This window comes from Mauremys mutica, chromosome 5, assembly GCF_020497125.1.
Source record: "Mauremys mutica isolate MM-2020 ecotype Southern chromosome 5, ASM2049712v1, whole genome shotgun sequence".
Lineage (NCBI taxonomy): Eukaryota > Metazoa > Chordata > Testudines > Geoemydidae > Mauremys > Mauremys mutica.
The window spans coordinates 92,095,662-92,120,134 of record NC_059076.1 but is presented as its reverse complement, the minus strand read 5'-3'; the positions used below and the strand labels follow the sequence as shown (position 1 = coordinate 92,120,134).

At 43.1% G+C, this 24,473-nt stretch overlaps 1 protein-coding gene across 1 annotated transcript in view; it reads right to left on the bottom strand.

Moving 5' to 3' along the window:
• NMU (neuromedin U) overlaps window positions 1–4,591 on the bottom strand; it is a 36,031-nt gene extending 31,440 nt beyond the window's left edge. The window contains 2 exon segments of the mRNA XM_045019328.1: window positions 4,245–4,507; window positions 4,509–4,591. Coding sequence (XP_044875263.1) covers window positions 4,245–4,507; window positions 4,509–4,591 — 346 coding nt within the window.
• Between the last annotated feature and the right edge of the window lie 19,882 nt (window positions 4,592–24,473).

Below are 24,473 nucleotides of genomic sequence, written 5' to 3'. Positions count from 1 at the left end.
CCCTAAATGCATGACCTTGCACTTTTCACTATTAAATTTCATTCTATTACTATTACTCCAGTTTACAAGGTCATCCAGATCTTCCTGTATAATATCCCGGTCCTTCTCTGTGTTAGCAATACCTCCCAGCTTTGTGTCATCCGCAAACTTTATTAGCACATTCCCGCTTTTTGTGCCAAAGTCAGTAATAAAAAGGTTAAATAAAATTGGTCCCAAAACCGATCCCTGAGGAACTCCACTAGTAACCTCCTTCCAGCCTGACAGTTCACCTTTCAGTATGACCCGTTGTAGTCTCCCCTTTAACCAGTTCCTTATCCACCTTTCAATTTTCATATTGATCCCCATCTTTTCCAATTTAACTAATAATTCCGCATGTGGAACCATGTCAAATGCCTTACTGAAATCGAGGTAAATTAGATCCACTGCATTTCCTTTGTCTAAAAAATCTGTTACTTTCTCAAAGAAGGAGATCAGGTTGGTTTGGCATGATCTACCTTTTGTGAAACCATGTTGTATTTTGTCCCAATTACCATTGACCTCAATGTCTTTAACTACCCTCTCCTTCAAAATTTTTTCCAAGACCTTACATACTACAGATGTCAAACTAACAGGCCTATAGTTACTCGGATCACTTTTTTTCCCTTTCTTAAAAATAGGAACTATGTTAGCAATTCTAGTGCCAGTATATCTTTTTTGAGATGAGGAGACCACATCTGTACGCAGTATTCAAGGTGTGGGCATACCATGGATTTATATAAGGGCAATAAGATATTCTCCGTGTTATTCTCTATCCCTTTTTTAATGATTCCTAACATCCTGTTTGCTTTTTTGACTGCCGCTGCACACTGCGTGGACATCTTCAGATAATGATCCAAGATCTCTTTCCAGATTAGTTGTAGCTAAATTAGCCCCCATCATATTGTATGTATAGCTGGGTTATTTTTTCCAATGTGCATTAATTTATCCACATTACGGTAAATTTCATTTGCCATTTTGTTGCCCAATCACTTAGTTTTGTGAGATCTTTTTGAAGTTCTTCACAGTCTGCTTTGGTCTTAACTATCATGAGTTAGTATCATCTGCAAATGTTGCCACCTCACTGTTTTCCCCTTTCTCCAGATCATTTATGAATAAGTTGAATAGGATTGGTCCTAGGACTGACCCTTGGGGGAACACCACTAGTTATCCCTCTCCATTCTGAGAATTTACCATTTATTCCTACCCTTTTTCCCTGTCTTTTAACCAGTTCTCAATTCATGACGTAGATTTAGGGTGCACAAAAGATATCAGTGGTATTCTACAATTTGACTCATGAGGTTTGTTCAGAATGTCTTTGTATAAGTATCACATGTAGGACACTTGCCTTCTAACATTAGAGTAATATGGAGACAAAAGATGAAACACTAACAATATTGAAAAGAAACGGTACTTAAAGCCTTGCTTATTTTTATATTGGTATATTTAAAATGACTCCACATTCTCTACATGACTATTTAAGACTATTGTCGAATTTCATTTCACTTCACACACAGGATTCACATACATTTAAACATCTCTCTACACAACTTTAACAAGTTTATGCCTAATCAATGTCTAATGGCCTCTACATTTTATACTTTGGTAATATGATTTATATTCATTTAAGGTCAAGGGGAATTTTGGCTGCACAAAGAACACAAGACTGTACCCTTTTTAGATTTAGAACATGATCCAACTCCCATTAACTCCGTTTCCACTGATTTTAATAGGAGCCGAATGTGATCTTTATTCATTAATCCAATACAGGTATCTGATGATGTGTAGCAATCAGTATGAATATATTTATTTTAACAAGTATGTTCACTTAAACTAAAAGTATACAAAGTAGGTACTATAGTTTTAAATCTCCCACACAGTCTTCTTTAAGCAAAAGGTTATTGGTAACCAGGGGCGGCTCTAGTAATTTCGCCGCCCCAAGCACGGCAGCACGCCGCGGGGGGCGCTCTGGCGGTCGCCGGTCCCGCGGCTCCAGTGGACCTCCTGCAGACGTGCCTGCGGAGGGTCCACTGGTCCCGTGGCTCCGGTGGAGCATCCCCAGGCACGCCCTCCCGGCGACAGGCAGAGCGCCCCCCGCGGCATGCCGCCCCAAGCGCGCGCTTGGCGCGCTGGGGTCTGGAGCCGGCCCTGTTGGTAACACTTTACCTCTCTCTGTAAACAACATGGGCCTGATCCTGTGAGGTGTTGAATGCATGCAACACCCATGAGCTGAAATCAGTGGGCACACACCAAGATCCTTTAGAGGGCAAGTAAATATCACTTTGAAAGGAAACAGTAGCATCAAAAACTTCAAAAGGAATTTGGACACTCAAGAAATTCAGAGTTATGCCCAATATCTGTGTAGCTATGCCATTTCAAAGAGACAACTTTTTAAAAAAATGGCCACACCAGAGTGCTTATGATGCAATATTTAAACCTCCCTCCTTCCTGGTGCTTTTAAATATCAGACTCACAAATAAAAAGCAACCTTCAGATAAGCAACACAAACAAAACAAAAATACTCATTGTGTGATGACTTATTGTGTGACATTCCTCATCAATGAATACATAACTAACTATTTTGTAAAGCATCTGAAGATATGCAGAATAGAACAATATTATAGAAATACATATTACATTATATTATATTACAACACCTTCATAAATGCTTAATTTTCAGGTTTAATGTCTTATGCCTTTCAAATGAAATCAAGCTGCAGAATAGTTGATTTTTTTTTTCCCCGGTAAAATAAATTGAGAACATTGAGCCCTTTTTGACTCAGAGTAGCAATAAAGAAATAAATATTTCATGCCTTGTCATTTTCTTTTATGCCAAATTTTTGGTTTAAAATAATATTAGCTTTAATAAATTAACTTTTCCATAGTTCTTTCTAAATTTGAACTTCATACCTTTGCAATCAAAATATATAAAATTGCAGACTTGTGTGTGTGAAAATTAACTAATAATCATCATGTGCAGTATTTGTTTTTGTAACTTTTCAATATGATGTAATCAGGTTTATTACACTATTCTTGCTTCACATTAATAAAACTATATAAGCAGTAATATGAATAATAAATTCAGTTAAGATTGCCACAGTGGTGTCTATAACCAGCCCTGATGTGCTGAGGTACTACAGGATGTATCTTGGTATGCAAGATGGTTTGGAGTACTGTTCTGAAAGTAATGATAGAGACTCAAACAAAACAGTGGCTAGCAATATTTACAGGACTTTGTGCCACTACAGAGCTCTTCTCTGTGATTTCCACAGGCAAATGAAATGTCTATGATGTCCCATAGAATGTAACAATCTGTTCTCATGTCTAGAGTTGTTTTAAACCATCCTATACAATTTAAAAGTGAAGTATATAAAATTCTGAGGCATGATTCAATTAATCCACAGAAAGGACATCATTCTCTATTAACTTCTATCAGGGTTTAGAATTTTATAGGATCCTATTGCTTTTATCCCTACCAAAGTATTTCCTAGGGACTTCCCCAGAAGTGTGTACATTTCTGGGGGGTACCTCTGTATGTGCTCCAGTAAGCGCTTAAGGTAGCTGCCTGGACTCCCAATTTCGTTGCTCTTAAATTCAAGAGAAGGTTTTCTGTATTCAGTATTACTGCAGAGCAGTATCACTGCACTCTCCATCCACATATTCAGAATGGGATGATTAATTCAAACGTCTTGTTCCTCCCCCAGGTTCAGTGCAAGTTCTGTCCCAAGTCTCCCTTCCCTCCCAGCACCTCTCCTGTGAGCTACAAACACAGATGAAGCACATAGGCTTGGTGGCGACACCAGGTTAGGAGACTCCCACTCCGGAAGTTTTTCTCCTGGACACCTTGAACCTTTTCAGGTAGCCGCATCCCTGAATAAACTGTCACAGGTACGGGGGGGGGGGGGAAGATTCAGCTCCCCGAGCGCTCACACTAGCCCAAGCCTTATATGCAGGGCAGCTGTAGCCCTGGGGGGGGGGGGGGGAGCTGGAAAGCTTGTGTCTCTCCCAACAAAAGTTAGTCCAGTAAAAGATATTACCTCACCCACCTGTTCTCGCTCAGCCTAAGCACCCCGAGAAAGAGGGACTCGCGGGGACACCCTGTAAACCAGCACCCCGCCAAGGGCAGCAGAGCGGGGCGGGGATGGGGCTAGGAAGCGGCAGGACCCAGCAGCAACTAGAGGCTCCCCAGAGTAGCAGGGACTGGGTCTGGGGACGGGGCTGCGTCTCACCTTGGCAGGCGCACGTCCAGGAGGCGAGGAGCAGGAAGAGCAATAACAGGGACGCTTGGGGCACGCTGCTGTGGCGCCCCGGCGGGGTCCTGAGGCTGGGCTGGCTGCCGCGGGAGGAGGCAGCGTGCTGCTGAACCGGGGGCTGCTGCTGGCAAGAGCCTCTCCTGAGCATGGTGTCTGCCGAAGGGGGGCCCGGCTGGCCCTGGCCCCGACCCTGCGCCGCGGAGCTCTTCCCTACCGCACCCGCTGCCGCCGCGGCTGCGCCTCTCGCTCCGGAGTCGCCACGCTGCGGAGCCCGCGGTCCCTTCCCAAACTTTTAAATCTCCCGGACACGTGGACTGCGTCATCCTGACTCATGGCGAGCGCGTCATGCTCGCTCCCCCGCATCCACGCGGGTCCCAGGCCCGAGGAGTCCCACAGCTCGGCCAGGCAGCTCGTGACTCAGCCCGGGCGAGGGGTCCCTCCCCACCCACCGCAGGGCGGGAGCGCGGGGCCCCTCGTATCTCGGCCCGCGGCTGAGTGACTGGGAAGTGGAGAAGAAAAGCCAAGGCCGCCTGGGGTCCCCTAGGTTACACGGGAGGGGGCCACAGGCATGGCGGGATCAAGGCATACACCCCCCCCCACACACACACATTCACTCACATTTGGACCCTCTCTTTAACGGGATTTTTCCATGAAAAACAACCCCAAGCTGTGTTTGTGCAGGGTGGCACACAACGCCCTTCGCGTGCTCCGCTGTGCGAGCTCTGCCTGTGTTGTTGAGAGTTGTTTGTATTTGGTTAAAATATTGTATTTTGCACTGTAGGTTGTTGCATTTGGAATATTTTGGTTAAAATGACAATTTTTTAAGAAATAGGCTCGTTAACTCAAAATAAGAGGGTTAGATTTGTAACTAACGGTGTGAATGAAAATCAATGTAGTTATGTGGATTCCAGTTTTTGGGCAACCAAGCAGTAAAACAAGTGCGGGAGAGGTATGGAAAATAAGGCAAAATTCTGGTGTCAGAGGCATCAATTTATGTTATTTCTAAAGCACTGACCCCTGCAGTATCTACGCTGACTCGTGCCTTCCATTCTCCCCTACAGCTAAGGGGAGAGTAGCATGGCGGAGTTAAGATCTTTAGCCCCCCCAGTTCAGGAAGCTACTTAAGCTTGTGCCTAACTTTAAGTATTGTCTTGTGACCTGCCAAAATTTGTGGGAAAGGCACCTGCTCAAACATTTTTTTTCACACTTGTGTACTTCTAAAACGACTAAAGGGGTTTATCTCAAGAAGCACCTTTGAGAGGAGACCAGTCATGGTCAATTTCATCCCTAAAGTTTATGTTGCAGAAACGTATTAATTAGAGCAATTAGGAGGATGGAAGTTCTGTTCCATGAAAAAGTTCAAGATTTTAAAGTGTGGCTTCATTCCAAACTGGAGGGAAAACACAATTTTGAAATTCTCTGTGAAGAAAAAGTCCAGGATACAAAATGTTTCAAATTGATTAGAATGTTTCATTTAAATGCTGACTTTTTAAAAATATACGTTATATGTTATGCAACATTTTTTCCTTACAAATAAAAATGCCAGTGAAATTGGACTGATTTTGTGAAGCATTTTGACTTCAGTGGAATATGGTTCTGTCACAGTTTCTCTGACCAACTCTAGTTCTAAGCAACTAAAAATAGATTTTCAAAATGGAAACCATTTTAACAACTTAAATGAAAGCAATCACTCCTAGTGTTGCTAGAAAAATAAATACAATTAAAATGATAGATTATTAAATATATCACATGCAAATTGCAGTGTTTGTGGATTAAAATCACATTGATTCTGGTCTGCAAGGTTTTCCCTGAAACTTCATCTCTGATCTGTATATACTCTTATTTATTATCTGTGATGCTCATCCATACTACAGACTTCCAATAGAACTTCAACATGAGATTTTCAGAAGCACTCACTGTTAACCTAACTCTGTTCCCATCAAAGTAAATGGGAGTTTTAACCTGTGCACAGGGATCTAGACGCGATATATCGAACCCCGAACGCGCTCCCGTCGACTCCGGAACTCCACCGGAGCGAGTGGCGGTAGCGGAGTCGACGGGGGAGCCGCGGACGTCGATCCCGCGCAGTGAGGACGGGTAAGTAATTCGAGCTAAGGTACTTCGACTTCAGCTACGCTATTCATGTAGCTGAAGTTGCGTACCTTAGATCGACCCCCCCCCAGTGTAGACCAGGCCTAAGGCAATGTCTCCCAAACTTAGGATGCCACTTGTGTAGGGAAAGCCCCTGGTGGGCCAGAGCTGCGGGAAGCAGCCAGTACGTCCGTCGGCCCGCGCCGCTTCCCACAGCCCCCATTGGCCTGGAGCAGAGAACCGTGGCCAGTGGGAGCCACGGTCGGCCAAACCTGCGGACACAGCGGGTAAACAAACTGGCCCGGCCCACCAGGGGCTTTCCCTAAACAATTGGCGTCCCAAGTTTGGGAAACACTGCTCTAAGGAAACATGATTCAGGGAAGGGGAGAAGAGATGGCAAGACTACAGCTCACAACAAGGCTGATGCATCTGGGGCCACAATCTAAAGGATGAAACAAATTACTCACCTCACTACCTGCATGCAAAGAGCAGCTGTGGAAAGATTGTGTTCCAGTGAGTTGCACCTCCTGGGATGGCACAGCTTCACACTGTTCCCTACTCAGGGCAGTGTCTTCAAATCCACAATCTTGCCCTAAATTTCTGGAATTTTCTATCAGTCCTCAATACTTTATTTGTGAAATCTTGTTTGTTTCTATTGTAACATTGCATAATGCTTAAGCAATGACAGAATTATGGATAATATACATGATCCAGGTACCCTCAAATAGATCATACTGTTATGTTTTATTGAGAAATTCTAATTGCTGATTATTTGACAGGTGAGGAACTCTGCCCTACTTGTGGCAGATCAGTATGTCACTAATTGTACTCTACCACCCAGAACAGCCTCACAAGCCATAGAACCTGTATTGTTTGATCAGTTTACCAACCACTGTACTAAAACAATACAAAATTCTCTGTCATAGCAGTCATTTTCCTGTTCTCACTGGAGCCAATGACAAAGCTCTTGCTCACTTCATTGGAAACAGAATTGGGCCCAGTGTCAATAGAATAGATGGTAACAAAGCACAATACATCAAACTTAGTACATAAAGTAGACACTCTATAAACTGTATGAAAGGCATTCTGCTCAGCATGATATATATTCTGAAGCATGTGAATTTGCCCTTGCAACTCAGAGATTCTGCCCTTGCAACTCAGAGCATTAAATTAAGTGAATCTGTATTTTAAATATCATATTACTGTGTTTATCTCTGCTTAATAAAAAGTATTTGTTTTAAATCAATATAGATCATGACTGTGTTTCTGTCCTGGTTTCTGTTAAGAAGTCAGACTTGCCATTTCAAAGAGATTAGCCCAAATTAGTAGGCATCATCTCTGCAAAATATGTCCTTAATCTTTAGTTTTGGTCCAAATTAATGAATCAGTGTCCTGCGGTTTGGTCAAAGGAAGGATTTAATTGACTATGTATGTTGTTAATTAATACACATGTTAAATAATATTGAATGCACCATACAGCAATATATTAAATATAAACAAATCTGATGTTGACATAGCTATGACTCTTCCAGACATATTAAACAATGCTACAAAATGTTTTAAGAAACCTTTTTCTTGACCTAAAGCTTGAATTAAACTCAATCTTTTGTTTGAAAAAATATATTATTTGGTAACTGAGTTTCATCTGATATCTGTTTTAACATTATAATCTAAAAGTTTAAGAGCATATTAAATGAGATTTCTACAATGAGAACATAAAATTCTCCAGTAGGATGATCCACCCACTCATCTCTCCATTTCCTGTGGATCTGCAATAGAACCTTTATGAATCTTCCTATGCCTAACACTTGATTTTGTGTGTTGCCTCCCAAATCTTCAATCCCAGTCCCAAGTTTGGTTTACAGTTGAATTCTATGCATGAGAAAGATCAATAATAATTAAACATGAAATCTGGTTTGGACCCTGAAGTAATGCTGCTGTCCAAACAATGGTCCTCTCCCCTCCTCCCCCTTTTCTGAATCCTCATGAGGTGAATTCTTCCAGTATTTCTGGGGACAGAAAATGTCAAAAGTAGATTACTCAGAAAAAGTTCCATCCTCAAATTTTAGCCTATATATTCTTACTAATTGTAAAGAGCATCAATGCATTATTGTTCTTTCCTGATAGCAAAGTACACCTCTATCCCGATATAACGCGAGGCAATATAGCACGAATTCAGATATAATGCGGTAAAGCAGTGCTCGGCAGGGGTGGGCTGGGGGCTGTGCACTCTGGTGGATCAAAGCAAGTTCGATATAATGCGGTTTCACCTATAACACGGTAAGATTTTTTGGCTCCCGAGGACAGCGTTATATCGAGGTAGAGGTGTAATGTGAACAGGTTTGGGGGGAAAGGGTAATCATTCTGGTCATGTCTCCAGAGAGCAAATACAATTAATAATGAAAAGGCATGTTACCATTAGGCCAAATCTGAAGTCTGCACTGAGACGAAGGCTACGTCTACACTACCCGCCGTATCGGCGGGTAGCGATCGATTTTTCAGGGATCGATATATCGCGTCTCATCTAGACGCGATATATCGATCCCCGAACGCGCTTATATCGATTCCGGAACTCCACCACCGCGAACGGCGGTGGCGGCGTCGATATGGAGAGCCCCGGAGATCGATCCCGCGCCGTGAGGACGGGTAAGTTATCGATATAAGATACTTCGACTTCAGCTACGTTATTCACGTAGCTGAAGTTGCGTATCTTATATCGATTTTTCCCCTTAGTGTAGACCAGCCCGAAATTTCTACAGAAGTCAATGGGAGTCTTACAGAATAAGCATAGTAAGCCAAGCTCCACTCTGGGTTTTTCAGTGTGCTGTAGCAGAGTTCACAAGGGATATTACTGCATATCAAGTTTGTGTGCTGTAAATTCACATGTTGGCTTGCAAAGCAGTAACTTGTCATATAAAAAGCCCCAAGAACTTAGAAATTCACCCTTTGTTTTCATAAAGCTTTCATAGATGATAATAATTAACTTTGTCCTGAAAAACTATAACAGTAATTTGCGTAATTGCAAGTACTACAACATCCTTAATAGGAGGAGGAGAAAATATGGCATGCTGTATCTGTTCTTGTTTGGGTTAATTGCTTGATGAAATTGATGTTACCCAGCTTGCAGGAATAAGGCACATCCTTATTAAAAGGATATTTCCAGTTTAGGATGTTTTGGAGTTCATTCCTTTCTGTGCTCTGATGACTGAAATTAGTTTCACTGGAATATTTGCATTCTTCCTACTACTGATTGAGTAAACACTAATTATGGCTAATGGAGAGGAAATCAAACAGCTGAGGACGTAAAGGCACCATTGTTTGTCACCAGAAGAGTCAAGGTCAAGAGCTCCATCTCTGAATCTATCCAGCTTTAGTGTACATACAGGGAGCCTGTAAGAATTCAGTCCATGCTAGTGGTTCTGTCACTTCATTTGTACTCATATAGTAGGGAATTATTACACCCATATTGGAACATAAACACAAAAAAGTGGTATCTACACTTGGGTTTACTTTACCCCAAAATTCCCATCATTGCTACCACCAGTCCAGCTACAGCAATAGTAACAATAGCAGGGGGCAGTGGTGGAGACCAGCCTCCAGTGACATTAGCTCCATGCCTAATCCTTCCAAGAGCAGGTCTACACTCCATGATGCTTAAAACACTGGCATCCTCTCTACACTAGAATTCCTATACAATTTCTGGGAAATAAGTCTAGAGTAGGCAAGGTCATGATGGTCAGTCAATCCCTACTCAGAATCACTTGGATTGGGTCTGTTGTACTTTCTTAATATCTTACTGACAGCATACTCATAGTATGAGTATGAAGGGGCCAGAGGCAGAACCATGAAGTTCACCAGAGGGTTGGATGTGAACAATCAGCATCTCTGATTGACCTTTCGTTGCAACCCAAACTGACACCAGTTTGACAAAAGCCTTTAGTTGCATCTCCTTGCAAGCAATACATTTAAAAACAAAGTACAGACAATGCAGGGTACAATACTTCCTAAGTTTCCCTAAAACAGTGGTTCTCAAACTTTTGTACTGGTGACCCCTTTCACATAGCAAGCCTCTGAGTGTGACCCCTCATCTCTCATAAATTAAAACCACTTTTTTACATATTTAACACCATTATAAATGCTGGAGGCAAAGCGAGGTTTGGGGTGGAGGCTGACAGCTTGCAACCCCCCATGTAATAAACTTGTGACCCCCTGAGAGGTTCTGACCCCCAGTTTGAGAACACCTGTCCTAAAACATCCTACCCTTGATCTGATCAACAGAACTCCTCAACTCTCCCTTCTGAGAGTAGGATCCTTAAATGTGTGGCGCTTGGGTAGACCCTGCAGCTTCTAATTAGCTCCTAACTAGGAGTGCCTCCCTGAGATGACTTGGAATCCTGGCTGGAAATTAACCCCAGGGCCGCCCAGAGGGGGGGGCAAAGGGGGCAATTTGCCCCGGGCCCCGGGCTCCGCAGGGGCCCCCAAGAGAAGAGCGGAGGCTCCCGCCTCCGCCCCTCTCCTGGAGCCTCAGCGCATCAAGCGCCGAGTCTCCGCCGGGGCCCCTGAGCCCCGCCCCGATCCGAGCCGCGTGGGGAGGGGGCGGGGCTGGGAGCTCCAACGGGGCCTGAGCCCCGCCCCGCTCAGAGCGGCGTGGGGAGGGGGCGGGGCAGCTGCCTCCGCTCGGCGTGGAGCTCCCAGCCCCGCCCCCTCACCACGCGGCTCTGAGCGGGACGGAGCTCAGGCCCTGCCGGCGACGGTAAGAGGCCGGGGCCGGGGCCGGGGCGGGGAGAAGCGGGACCCGGGGCCGGGCGGGGGGGGAGAAGCGGGACCCACCGCCGCCGTCGTCGAAGCGCAGCCCGGTCTTCGGCGGCGGGGGGCCCCTTCTGTTCCGGGATCCCCCGCCGAAGTGCCCCGAAGGCCCGCGGCGGGAGCCCCCCCCGCCACCGAATTACCGCTGAAGACCGGGCTGCGCTTCGGCGGCGGGTCCCGCTTCGGCGGCAATTCGGCGGCGGGGGGCTCCCGCTGCGGGTCTTCGGGGCACTTCGGTGGCGGATCCCGGAACGGAAGGGCCCCCCGCCGCCGAAGACCCCGGGCCCCCGGAATCCTCTGGGCGGCCCTGATTAACCCTGTGACAGCTATTGTCTGACCCAGTGAGGTCTACTTCTGGGAACACTGGCATGGGGTGCACCAGACATTCAGAGATGTTTCCAGGTACTTCCATAAGAAAGATATGGTTAAACCCACAGGTAGGTGAAAAAAATCTGTGTAACAATATACATGATGGGCCAAATTCAGCCAGTTTATAAGTGGGTACAACTCTTCTAGAGTCAGTGGATTTATAATCACTAAAGAGCTGTATTTGACCCATTGTGCACATCTGAGTCTGAAATCCTCTATACACAGAACATGTACAGCATGGGCACTGGCAGTGCATATTTCTCTAATCTGTCCACCCGTGTCCCTCAATCCAAGTTTGAGGGGACCCTTTAGATTGAAGGAGGTCATAGAATCATAGAACTGGAAGGGACCTTGAGAGGTCATCTAGTTCAGTCCCCTGCACTCATGGCAGGACTAAGTATTACCTAGACCATTCCTGACAGGTGTTTGTCTAATCTGTTATTAAAAATCTCCAATGATGGCGATTCCACAACCTCCCTAGGCAATTTATTCCACTGCTTAAACACCTTGACAGTTAGGAAGTTTTTCCTAATGTCCAACCTAAACCTCCCTTACTGCAATTTAAGCCCATTGCTTCTTGTCCTTTCCTCAGAGGTTAAGAAAAACAATTTTTCTCCCTCCTCCAACAACCTTTTATGTACTTGAAAATTTATCATGTCCCCTCTCTTTTCCAGACTTCTCTTTTCCAGACTAAACAAACCCAGTTTTTTCTATCTATCTATAGGCCATGTTTTCTAGGCCTTTAATCATTTTTGTTGCTCTTCTCTGGACTCTCTCCAATTTGTCCACATCCTTCCTGAAATGTGGTGCCCAGAACTGGACACAATACTGCAGTTGACTCCTAATCAGTGTGGAGTAGAGCGAAATAATTACTTCTCGTGTCTTGCTTACAACACTCCTGCTACTACATCCCAGAATGATGTTCTCTTTTTTTGCAACAGCGTTACACTGTTGACTCATATTTAGCTTGTGGTCCACTATGACCCCCAGATCCCTTTCCACAGTACTTCTTCCTTGGCAGTTATTTCCTGTCTTGTATGTGTGCAACTGATTGTTCCTTCCAAAATGGAGTACTTCGCATTTGTCCTTCCTGCATGTCATTCTATTTACTTCAGACCATTTCTCCAGTTTGTCCAGATCATTTTGAATTTTAATCCAATCCTCGCAGCTTGGTATCATCTGCAACCTTTATAAGTGTACTTTCTATGCCAGTATCTAAATCATTGATGAAGCTATTGAATAGAACCGGACCCAGAACTGATCCCTGTGGGACCCCACTTGTTATGCCCTTCCAGTGTGACCTGTGAACCACTGATAATTACTCTCTCGGAATGGTTTTCCAACCAGTTATGCACTCATCCTTATAGTAGCTCCATCAAAGTTCCATTTCTCTAGTTTGTTTATGAAAAGGTCATGCGAGACAGTTTCAGAAGCTTTACTAAAGTCAAGATATACCATGTCTACTGCTTCCCACTTATCCACAGGGCTTGTTACCCTGTCAAAGAAAGCTATCAGGTTGGTTTGATTCAATTTGTTTTTGACAAATCCATGCTGACTGTTACTTATCACTTTATTATCTTCTAGATGTTTGCAAATTGATTGCTTAATTATTTGCTCCATTATCTTTCTGGGCACAGAAGTTAAGCTCACTGGTCTGTAATTCCCCAAGCTGTTCTTATTTTCCTTTTTATAGATTGGCACTATATTTGCCCTTTTCCAGTCTTCTTGAATCTCCATCTTCTATGACTTTTCAAAGATAATTGCTAATGGCTCAGATATCTCCTCAGTCATCTCCTTGAGTATTCTAGGATGCATTTCATCAGGCCCTGGTGACTTGAAGACATCTAATTTGTCTAAGTAATTTTTAACTTGTTCTTTCCCTATTTTACCCTCTTCTGATCCTACCTCATTTTCACTGGCATTCACTATGTTAGACGTTCAATCACCACCAACCTTCTTGGTGAAAACCAAAACAAAGAAGTCATTAAGCACGTCTGCCATTTCCACATTTTCTGTTATTATTTCCCCCCCACACACACACTGAGTAATGGGCCCACCGGGTCCTTGGTATTCCTCTTGCTTCCAATGTATTTATAGACTCTTTTCTTGTTAACCTTTATGTCACTAGCTAGTTTGATCTCATTTTGAGCGTTAGGAAATTACTCACTGACCTCTTTGCTGAGACTACAAAAAGAGTGCCATTTCCTAGTGGCTGATTTTATGAAGAAGATACCTGTGCAATAGGACTAAACTGAAAACCACTAAAATGACTTTATAGAGGCCACTAAGCAGTTTCAGTCACTATTTCCTGGGATGGATTTAAAATCAATCATTTATAAGTGAAAAGCTTTGCATCCCATTAATAATCCCTTGAACCATCCCGTCCATCAAAAGCAATCACCATCTTTAGAGCAGGCAGACTTCATGAGAAATATACTCAATAAAAATATATAATTTTCATAGCCTGGCATTCAGTTTAAAAGTGGAATTGGTCATGGACCATAAACTTTTCTCACCCCATTTATACCATGCAATGCTTCAATTTCCCCCCAACATTCCTCATTAATTCCACATACCAAACAGGACATGGAACTGAATGATTTATTTGTTTTATGACGTTCTGATGATAAAAACAAAAAGTTGTAAATATATTCAGCTAGAGAAAGATAATGAACATCTACAGTCATTGTCATTTATGAATCAGGTGTGGTCTGATGAGATGTATGAAAAATGGCTAACATTCCAAAATACGGAAATCTTTCATAGACACAGCCTGAAGAGGAAAGAAACATACTGTGGTATAACACCACCCAAGGCACATCAGCAGCAGTAAGCCTTTAAAAAGATTAGTGACTACCTTTACCATGGAGAAACAAGTGGTTAAGCACATTGTCAGTGACTAATGCATAATTAATAAAATAATAACAATCTCACATTGATCTGTAGTTTTCAGACTATATAACTAAGAAGATGTTAAGCAGGAAAAGAAATGAAATTCAGAAGTGTGACCATTCAGTCTATAAAGAACTGTCCTGTCTTCCAGATGATCATGAGTTTGGAACTTCAGAGTTGGAACTAAAGAAACTTTAGAACTACATGCATCCAACGAAGCACCACCCACGAAAGCTCATGCTCCAATATGTTTGTTAGTCTATAAGGTGCCACAGAACTCTTTGCCGCTTTAGAACTACTGTTTCCCTTTGGAAAAGAAATAAATGATACTGAGAATTCTTGTCTATTTTACTCACAATACATGCACAAATCTTTTTCACCAGGAACAAACCTGGCACACAAGAAATTCTACTTTCAGAACTCTAGAACATTTTTGGCAAAAGGCAAACGTCTGCCACTCCCATTGGCTTCATTGAAAGCTACAACTGTAGCTGAATTTGGTGCACTGTCTAAAAGCAGAGATCTTATTGAAATTGGAAGGTAGTAAGGTAAAATGCAATCCTGTCCCTTGGTTTTTAACCTCTATTCAGATAGTGCTCAATCCTGAAAGATGCTGAGTGCTCTGGCCTCCATCCAGCAAAGCATTTAAACACATGCTTAACTTTAAACATGAGTACTCCTACTAACTTCAATGGAACGACTCGCAAGTTTAAATGCTTTTTATAAAACTCAGAACCATGCAGGATTGAATCCATAGAGGGGCTCCACACCCAGCAAGGGGAATGACTCACCTGCAGTTCCCAAAACTACAACTGGAGCACATGACAAGGATAGGACAAACAAGGAGTATTTGGACAGAAACAATTAAGGTGTCACTGGAGTTGAAGACAACTGATTTTTGGAGTCTGTGAGTTTTGAATGAGCTAACAGTTGGTGTTTAAAATTGCTACTGCAGATTTGTAAATAAACATAGGTTGTACTGGATTTGCTTTTTAATAACCACTTGTGTGCAAAAGTATTTGAATTAGGCCTAATCTATACTAGGAAATTAGGTTGGTATAACTATGTCACTCAGGGGTGTGAAAAATCTACACCCCAAGTGACACAGTTAAACCAACCAAACCCCACATTAGGTCAATGGGAGGATTAAGTAGACAGTGCTAGATCGATGGGAAAATTCTGTTAACCTAGCTACCACCTCTCGGGGAGGTGGATTATCTACGCTGATGGCGTAGATAATCCGTTGGCATAAGTAGTGTCTTCACTGAAGTGCTACAGTGACGCAGTTGCACCACTGCAGCACTTTAAATGTAGACAAGCTCTTATTGCTTAGATTGTAGTTTGCAGTGTTGTAGCCATGTTGATCCCAGGATATTAGAGAGACAAAGTGAGTCAGGTAATATATTTTATTGGACTAACTTCTGTTGGTGAAAGACCCAGAGCTCTTCTTCTATCTGGGAAAGGTACTGAGAGTATCACAGCTGAATACAAGGTGGAACAGATTGTTTAGCATAAGTAGTTAACACATCCAGTGCACTAAATGTCCTAGTAACAACTATGGGGGTTAAACAAGACAAATCACTACACTCTTGAATGAACTCATCCAGAAAAATGATAAAAGGAAAATGCATCGTATCACCCCTGGGCGAACACTTTTCTCAAAGCAGTCACTCCATATCTGAGCTCTTCATCCTCATAGGGAACCTGTACAACGCCTTCAAAAGACTAGCGTGGGAGCTTTATAACTTCGCTAGACACTAAAAATCATGTACTTAATAAAGACACTGGATCTATAGTTTATTACAACAATCTGTAACCAGGGCCAGCTCCAGGGTTTTTGCCACCCCAAGCAGAAAAAAAAAAAAGCCTCGATCGTGATCTGCAAGAGTTCTACCACCGCCGCTTCAGTCTTTGGCGGCAATTCAGCAGCAGGTCCTTCCCTCTGAGAGGGAGTGAGGGACCCACCATCGAAGAGCTGGACATGCCGCCCCTTCCCCGTGGCCGCCCCAAGCACCTGCTTGCTGGGCTTGTGCCTGGAGCCAGCCCTGTCTGTAACCTACTATCCCACCTTTTTTGTCCTATGACTGCAGGGTGTTAACCTGCCACTTCACCTTGAATGGTGTCTTACAATATGTGTTGACTGCTTATGCTAATCAGTCTGTTCAAGTAGTTTTCAATAGAGATCTTCCAGGGGGTACATCAACTCATCTAGATATTTGTCAAGCTGTACAACAGGCTGCATAAAAAACACTAACAAAGTCAATACAAACTAAAATTTCATACAGACAATGACTTGTTTATACTGCTCAATATACTGCACACTTAAATGTAAGTACAATATTTATATTCCAATTGATTCATTTCATAAATTATATGGTAACAATGAGAAAGTAAGCAATGTTTCAGTAATAGTGTGCTGAGACACTTCTGTATTTTTATGTCTGATTTTGTAAGCAAGTAGATTGTAAGTGAGGTGAAACTTGGGGATACGCAAGACAAATAAGACTCCTGAATGGCTACAGTAGTCTGGAAAGGTTGAAAGCCACTGATCTGTTCCACCTTGTATTTAGCTGTGACATGCAGGTTATATCTACTGTGATTAAAAAAAACCTGCAGCCCCATGTCTCAGAGCCCAGGTCAATTGATTTAGGCTCGTGGGGCTTGGGCAGAGGTGCTAACAATTGCAGTGCAGACATTGGGGCTTGGGCTGGAGCCTGGACTTTGAGATCCAGACCCCTCATGATGTTTCAGACACTGGGCTCCAGCCCAAGCCCAAATATCTACATTACAATTTTTAGCCCTGAAGCCCGAACCCCATGAGACCAAGTCAGCTGACCTGGGCCAGCCATCACCCTGCGGTGGGACTTTTGCTGTAATGTAAATGTACCCTCTGTGTATCTTTCCCAGACTTGAAGAAGAGTGCTGTGTAAGCTTGAAAACTTGTCTCTTTCACTAACAGATGTTGGTCCATTAAAACATATTATTTCATCACCTTATCTTGCTTAGAGTGTAAGCTTTTGGGGGTATTGACCATCTTTCCATTAGAGTGTCTAGCACAATGGAATCTTGATCCTTATTGGATTCAATGTATAACACCGACAGACTCCGGATGTCGGCGGGCGGGATTGAACCTAGGGCCTCTGGAGCTTAGTGCATGAGTCTCTACTGTGTGAGCTAAAAGTCAACTGGCTGTTAGCTAAGGCTGTAGAGCAGACTTATTTAACTCTCTCTAAGTGGTCTTGGTGCCATTAGGTAGAACAGAACATCACACCCAAGAGGTGTGTGGGTTACAAAGGCACTACCACAATACAAATAAATAAATAATATTTCATCAGGAAACTATGACAATATTGCACATAAATAATAAATGTTCCCAATCTTCTTTATGTGTCTAAATGACCGATGCTTTTGTGGAACACACAAAAAACAAATGTGTTATACACACTTGGCTGGGATTGCAGTATCTGTTAAAACTGTGTTTGCCACTATTCCTAGAGGTGTGATGCAATTGATTATTTTAGTGTGTAAACAATTATATTTTGACAAGAGAAGTGCAATGAAAGTTAAAGGTGTTGTTAAAAGAAAGCTGCTATTGTTAACGTCAACGCCTGCCAAAACTCAGCGAAGCAAAAATCAATAGTTGCCAAATGGAAAAAGACAAAATCAGTGGGAAAGAAAATTTTATTTTCAGACTTCTAGGGATGTTTTACAAAAAACAACTGAGAGTAGCAGGGAAATGAAAAATATAAAATACTTACTTGACAGCTTATTTTTTAAATAAAGAAAAAACTCCAGGGCAGAAATAGTACTTTTCAATGTCTTTTAGTGCTATATTCTTTTCTATCCAGTAAATAGCATAAATGTTGATATTACCTAGGTAGTTTTAATATTTTTTCTAAATAACGTGCAAACGTTTTCACTTTCTTTTCATGAAAGCAAGCATAGTTAATGACAGCAGTGCATAAATATCTTATAGAAACTGAGAACTGTCTACACATCAGATACCGTACAGGAGCTGCATTATAAAAGAGAAACAATCTTAATAATACATCATTCATACATACTTTTTTACCTTAAATTTGCTACACACATGAGCTGCAGCAAAATAATTTACATTAGAATGCACACTCTCAGTCAGTCTACAGTATTGTAGTGTCATGGCTCCCAACCTTTTCAGTCAGCTGTACCAGTTTGCCAGGCTATGGGTCTAATTTTCCAAAATGCTGATTGCCTTTCAGGGTCCCCAACACCCCTATAGGATCAGGCCCTACTACCTCTACTATACTAGCTAGTGGTTGCCACCTCCCATTCAATTAGACCAGATCCTGCACCATTTAAGTCAACAGGTGTTTTTCTTATTAACGTCAATGGGAGAAAGATCAGGGTTTTACTGTGCTCCTAATCACAATAGATCATTGGTATCATAACAGACAAGTTTGGAGTGGCTTAAGCTGCACTGCTGGTTAGAATATGGAAAATTGAATACTAGGTGGGAAGAAGCAGTATTCAGAGACTCAGCATTCGGGGCACAAAGCTGCAGGCTTTACTCAGGTAGCTACCAATGGACTTTCCATGGAAGCCATGCTTGAGTAAAGATATCAGGTTCAAGGTTAGGGGGAAACTGAGAGTTGCAATCCCAAATGGTACTATGAGCCATATATCAGTGGCTAAAAACCAGTGGTGGTATAATTGGACTTTTATAAATCTTGTCTCTTTCACTAGAGTGAGAGGTTACTAACTGATTATTTGCTGTAAACCCAATGAGCAGCCATTTTCTTGCTGAAGAACAGTAAAGGTGACATCGCTGAGTTGCTGCAGTCAGATAAAACTGAGAAATAAATAACCAGTAAAGAGGAAGAGAAATATTTTGTATGTGGATAAAAGATTCAAGAACAAGACAGCCATGGAAACCATGACAGATTCTTTTCTCTGTTTCTCAAAATGCAATTAAAAATTTAAGATATGTCAACAAAATTTCATTTTTTCTGTCAGGTACAGCATAATAATATCACATCTTATGGGGAAAAAAATCACTCTGACCTTCACCAATATGAATATCCTGCCTAAGTTATTTCCATTTGCAATGTCTTTTTGATTTAACATTGCTTTCGTCTCACACAAGATGACCGTACAGAAAGTTAAATAATCTGTTTAAGAAAACAGTTTTATTTATAATTTCAGTTATTATAAAGTTGCTAGAGTTTGTTTCTTAGTGACTAACAACAACTAAGGATGACTGCAAAAAAAGAAAGGATGAATGAATGACAGTCATATTAGGCAGTAGAATAGATGAAATGCAGGATAGTGCATATTTAGAAATACAGGCTAAATTACTTTTTAAATGGGCTCAGAACTGATCTCCCAAATAAAAGAACTAGATGGCATTGTTTATCATACAATAATGATAATGTCGGTACAAAGCATAGCAGCAATTAAAAAGCAAATAGAATTATTGGATGTATTACATAAGGGATAGAATATATATGGGGTCAAATTGTTTCTCTTATGCTTGAAAATCCACAGGAGGGTATTTTCCCATGAAATCGTCCACAAAGATTCCCTGGCATGGGGTACTCCAGCAGCATACTATTAGAGGAGGTCAGATTTTGCCTCCCCATGAGAAGGGCCATCTGGCCTGCCCCACACACTGATACCAAGACCAGGCTTACTTTTAGAATTGCAAACTAGACCTGGGCTTAGTATTGGACTTTTTCAACGCATTTGCAAAGTAGCATGTTACAGTTTTCACCTCTGTCTGCATCTCATGCAGTAATTTGCATAGTGATGTAAGATACTACACACTCAGAATGGAAGTATTTTATACCTTCTTTTTACTGAGGTAAATGCCCCTACAAAATGCAGGGCAACTTGAATCAGACCCACGTATTTAAATCATCATGCCACACATTTTTCTTTCTACAGACGATGTGAATGAATGACGTGTAAGTGAAGCTGATTAAAATGGGGGACTCGTTGCACTGGGACAAACCCATTCTCTCAGTTGCTGAAACTTGACCCAGTGGCACAAAGACTATTACAACTGGAGATTTCTTTAGCTGCAGTGGATAGCCATCAGGGGTGGCTCCAGGCCCCAGCACGCCAAGCGCGTGCTTGGGGTGGCAAGCCGCGGGGGGCGCTCTGCCAGCGCTGCGAGGGCGGCTGGCAGGCTGCCTTCGGTGGCTTGCCTGCGGAGGGTCCGTTGGTCCCGCTGCTTCGGCAGACCTCCCGCTGCGGGAGGTCCGCCGAAGGCACGGGACCAGCAGACCCTCCGCAGGCAAGCTGCCGAAGGCAGCCTGCCTGCCGTGCTTGGGGCGGCAAAATGCCTAGAGCTGCCCCTGATAGCCATGACTTCTGTAGCGCCCCATCATGCCTTTCGCCTTCTACAATATGTTGCTGCACTGCTTTTCAAGCCATTGGACTAATATACGGTCTCTTCTGCTCTGGCCACCAGAACAGTCTTTGTATGCTTGGGAAGGCAATCTCTAAATCACTGTCAGTTTCCACACTTCCGGTTACCCTCCCCTGGTTTAGCCCACCTGCCAAGGCAGTTTACCGGGATGTGGCTGCTGTCACATACTTACAGCTACATGGAGCCACGGGTGACAGATGAGTGTACAGTGAGGACCAGAGAGAAAAAGAACCACTCAAGGAGTGTGACAGTTCAAATCTCCCAAAAGTACTACCTCTCCCATACACCCCCTTTCTACAGATACCACCAGTGAAATCTAGCCACCTCTAGGGTGAAAGTCACTGTTATTTTTCTGAGCCATATACATCCAAAAGAATGACCTGAAAATTTCAGTCAGGAAAAGTTCCAACTAATACATACAACAAGAATCTATTTAGAATCACTAAAGAGCTGAAAAATAACAGCACACTTTCTAGGGCTATTAGGAAGGAAAGTTTCCTTAAGTTTGAATCACCATGTAACATTAACACGAAGGTTGAAAATACTATAGAGGTTAAAAGAATAACACTAGGTGACACATAGTCATGTTTTTTTGTCCCCTTGGGCGATTTTCCAATAATGTTCAGAAAGTGAATAGCCATTACACTGTCATAAGCTACTGAGGGTAGATGCTTTTTTGCTTTGCTTTTGCTGTATTTCTTTTCCACTCATTGCATATTGTCACTGACAGATCAGCTGCATCTCATTACCTCAAGGATTCAGGCTTCATAACAGTGCTAAAGAAAGTGAACACCCTGAAATGTTATGACCTTTTCCAAGTGAGAAAAAATGCCACAGAAAAAAAGAAAGGAAAAAGAATTGAACAAAAAGAACATAACATTTATATAGACGTTAATAAGCCTACATAACATTCAGTGCATAAATGGCTACCTGAATATGTACAGATGTATACCAGAAAAGTTTACAAGTCAGTTAAGAGGGAAAATATACAAACAACCTAATTGTTGACAAAACACATATTTGAGACCTTGAATATACCAAGGAAAAGAAATGTGCATCCCATTCCAAGTACTAATATCCTACAGACTATATTCAATGTAGCCAGACAGAAGGAAAAACAGAAACAGAGGGGGGTTTTTTCCAATACCTTTAGCACAAAGACCTTTCTAAAGCATATTTTAAAACATTTAGTTAGATCAGCATCAGCTCCTTAAGAAATTTTTAAAAATACATATTAGTTGCAGTACCACAGGCCTGATTCTCTGCTCTATTACCTCTGTTACTGGTGAAATTCCATTGAAATTAATGAATCTACACTGGCATAAAGCTGGTATAACAGAGTGGAGGATCAGTCTTCATTGTGTACTGTCTTTGTTATAGACGTTTTTAATTTATATAAAAATATAAAGATTAGAAAGTTTTTCTATTTTCATGTACAGTATGACAGCTCCTAAAATCCAGTCAGATGTGATGAACACCCTGGATTCAGGAGTTCAAGCCACTAAAAGGATTCCCGACTTTTAACAGTATTAAAAGAGAAAAATGGGCCAAATCCTGAGCTGGTGTAAATCAGGGCCACTCCACTAAGGAATGACTTCACTGGAGCTATCCTGATTTACACCAGCTCAGGATGTGGCCCAAGGAAATTCAGAGACTATCCTAAAATCTAGTGGCTCGTGAGTTTGGCTTTATTACGCTACTGAACATCACACAAAAAACTTTTGACCCTAATTCTTTTCTTAGTTACTCTGGAGTTAGTGGGCTTGCAATGGTATAAATGACAAAACAATTGGCTCCTTGCTAAGTTAGTTTTCACTTCCTAAATATCACAATAGTTAAAAAACATGAATGGGCTGTAGTCTCAGTGTGATTACCTACGTGACTATCAAGTCTCATACATTTATTGTTAATTTGGAAATTTAACAAGATAATTAGTATACGCTGAACTATTATAGTTCTTGTAACAATCTTGGGATTCATTAAATAACAAACCAGTGAATGAGAAAGGAATGAAACTTTAATAAAAATAAAGTGGAGAGCTTCTATAGCGAGCTGCTGCACAGAGCCATGTGGTGTTCCCAACCCCTTTATAGATCTGGGTAAGGGTTAGGCAGGAAAGGGCTCAGAGCATTGTGGGAACAGGGCTGGTGGACTATTGAACTTGTGACATTGTACAAGTCCCTTACTCCTGTCCACACTACAAACTAGCATAGGTACAGGGCCATGCCACAGCCCAAGGCATTTTCATCCCCACACCTCTCAGGCATGCAAGCATTTTTGACCCATATACACTTTGGGCTTGGCTACACTGGAGAGTTGCAGCGCTGGTAGTGGCTTTACAGCGCTGCAACTCACTCACCGTCCACACTTGCAAGGCACATACAGCGCTGTATCTCCCTGGCTACAGCGCTGGTTGTACTCCACCTCAGCCTGGGGAATAACGACTATAGCGCTGCTGATGCAGCGCTGCTCCGCCAGTGTGGCCACCAAAAGCGCTGTTATTGGCCTCCAGAGGTATTCAGAGGTATCCCAGAATGCCTGTTCAGCCACTTTGCTCATCAGTTCGAACTGATGACCCGCCCTTTAAATGCCCCGGGAATTTTAAAAATCCCCTTCCTGTTTGCTCAGCCAGGTGTGGAGTGCAATCAATGAATCTTTCCAGGTGACCATGGCTCCACGTGGCAAACGAGCATGGAGCAATGGCGAGTTGCTGGACCTCATCAGTGTTTGGGGGGAGGAAACTGTGCAGTCCCAGCTGCGCTCCAGCTGTAGGAATTACGATACCTATGGGCAGAAATCAAGGGCCATGCTGGAAAGGGGCCATGACCAGGACGCGCTGCAGTGCAGGGTTAAAGTAAAGGAGCTGCGGAGTGCCTATTGCAAAGCCCGCGAGGGAAACCGCCACTCCGGCGCTGCCCCCACGACCTGCCGTTTTTACAAACAGCTGGACGCGATACTTGGGGGTGACCCCACCACCACTCTGAGGACCACGATGGACACTTCAGAGCAAGGGGAAGAGGAGGAGGAAAGCGAGAGTGAGGGTACTGGGTTGCGGGGAGACACCCCGGAGTTCCTGGAGGCATGCAGCCAGGAGCTCTTCTCAAGCCAGGAGGAAGATAGCCAGTCGCAGCAGCCGGTACTTGGTGGAGGACAAACAGAGGAGCGGGTTCCCGGTAAGCGGCTTTTATTTTCATGATGGAAATTTTTTGGGAAAGGAGGGAGGGTTAGCGCTGCATGCATGCATGCCTAGATGCGGAATAGCGCATTGATGTGGTCTATCACATCGCGGTAATTGTCCTCGGTAATCTCTTCAAAAATTTCAGCCAGAGCGTGGGAAATGCGCTTGCACAAGTTTATTGGGAGAGCCACCGTGGTCCTTGTCCTAGTCAGGCTAACGCATCCACGCCACTGTGCCACGAGGGGTGGGGAGACCATTGCTGCACACAGGCTAGCTGTATAGGGGCCAGGGCGGAATCCACATTGCTGTAGAAGACCCTTCCGCGCTTCCCAGGTGACCCGCAGCAGCGAGATATCTTCCAGGATCAACTCCTGTGGAAAATGTTGGGATAGTGTTCAGTGTAGGTGCCCCCTGCAGCTGTTTGCTTTCCCCAATGCACAGAAACCCCGAGGACAGTGGA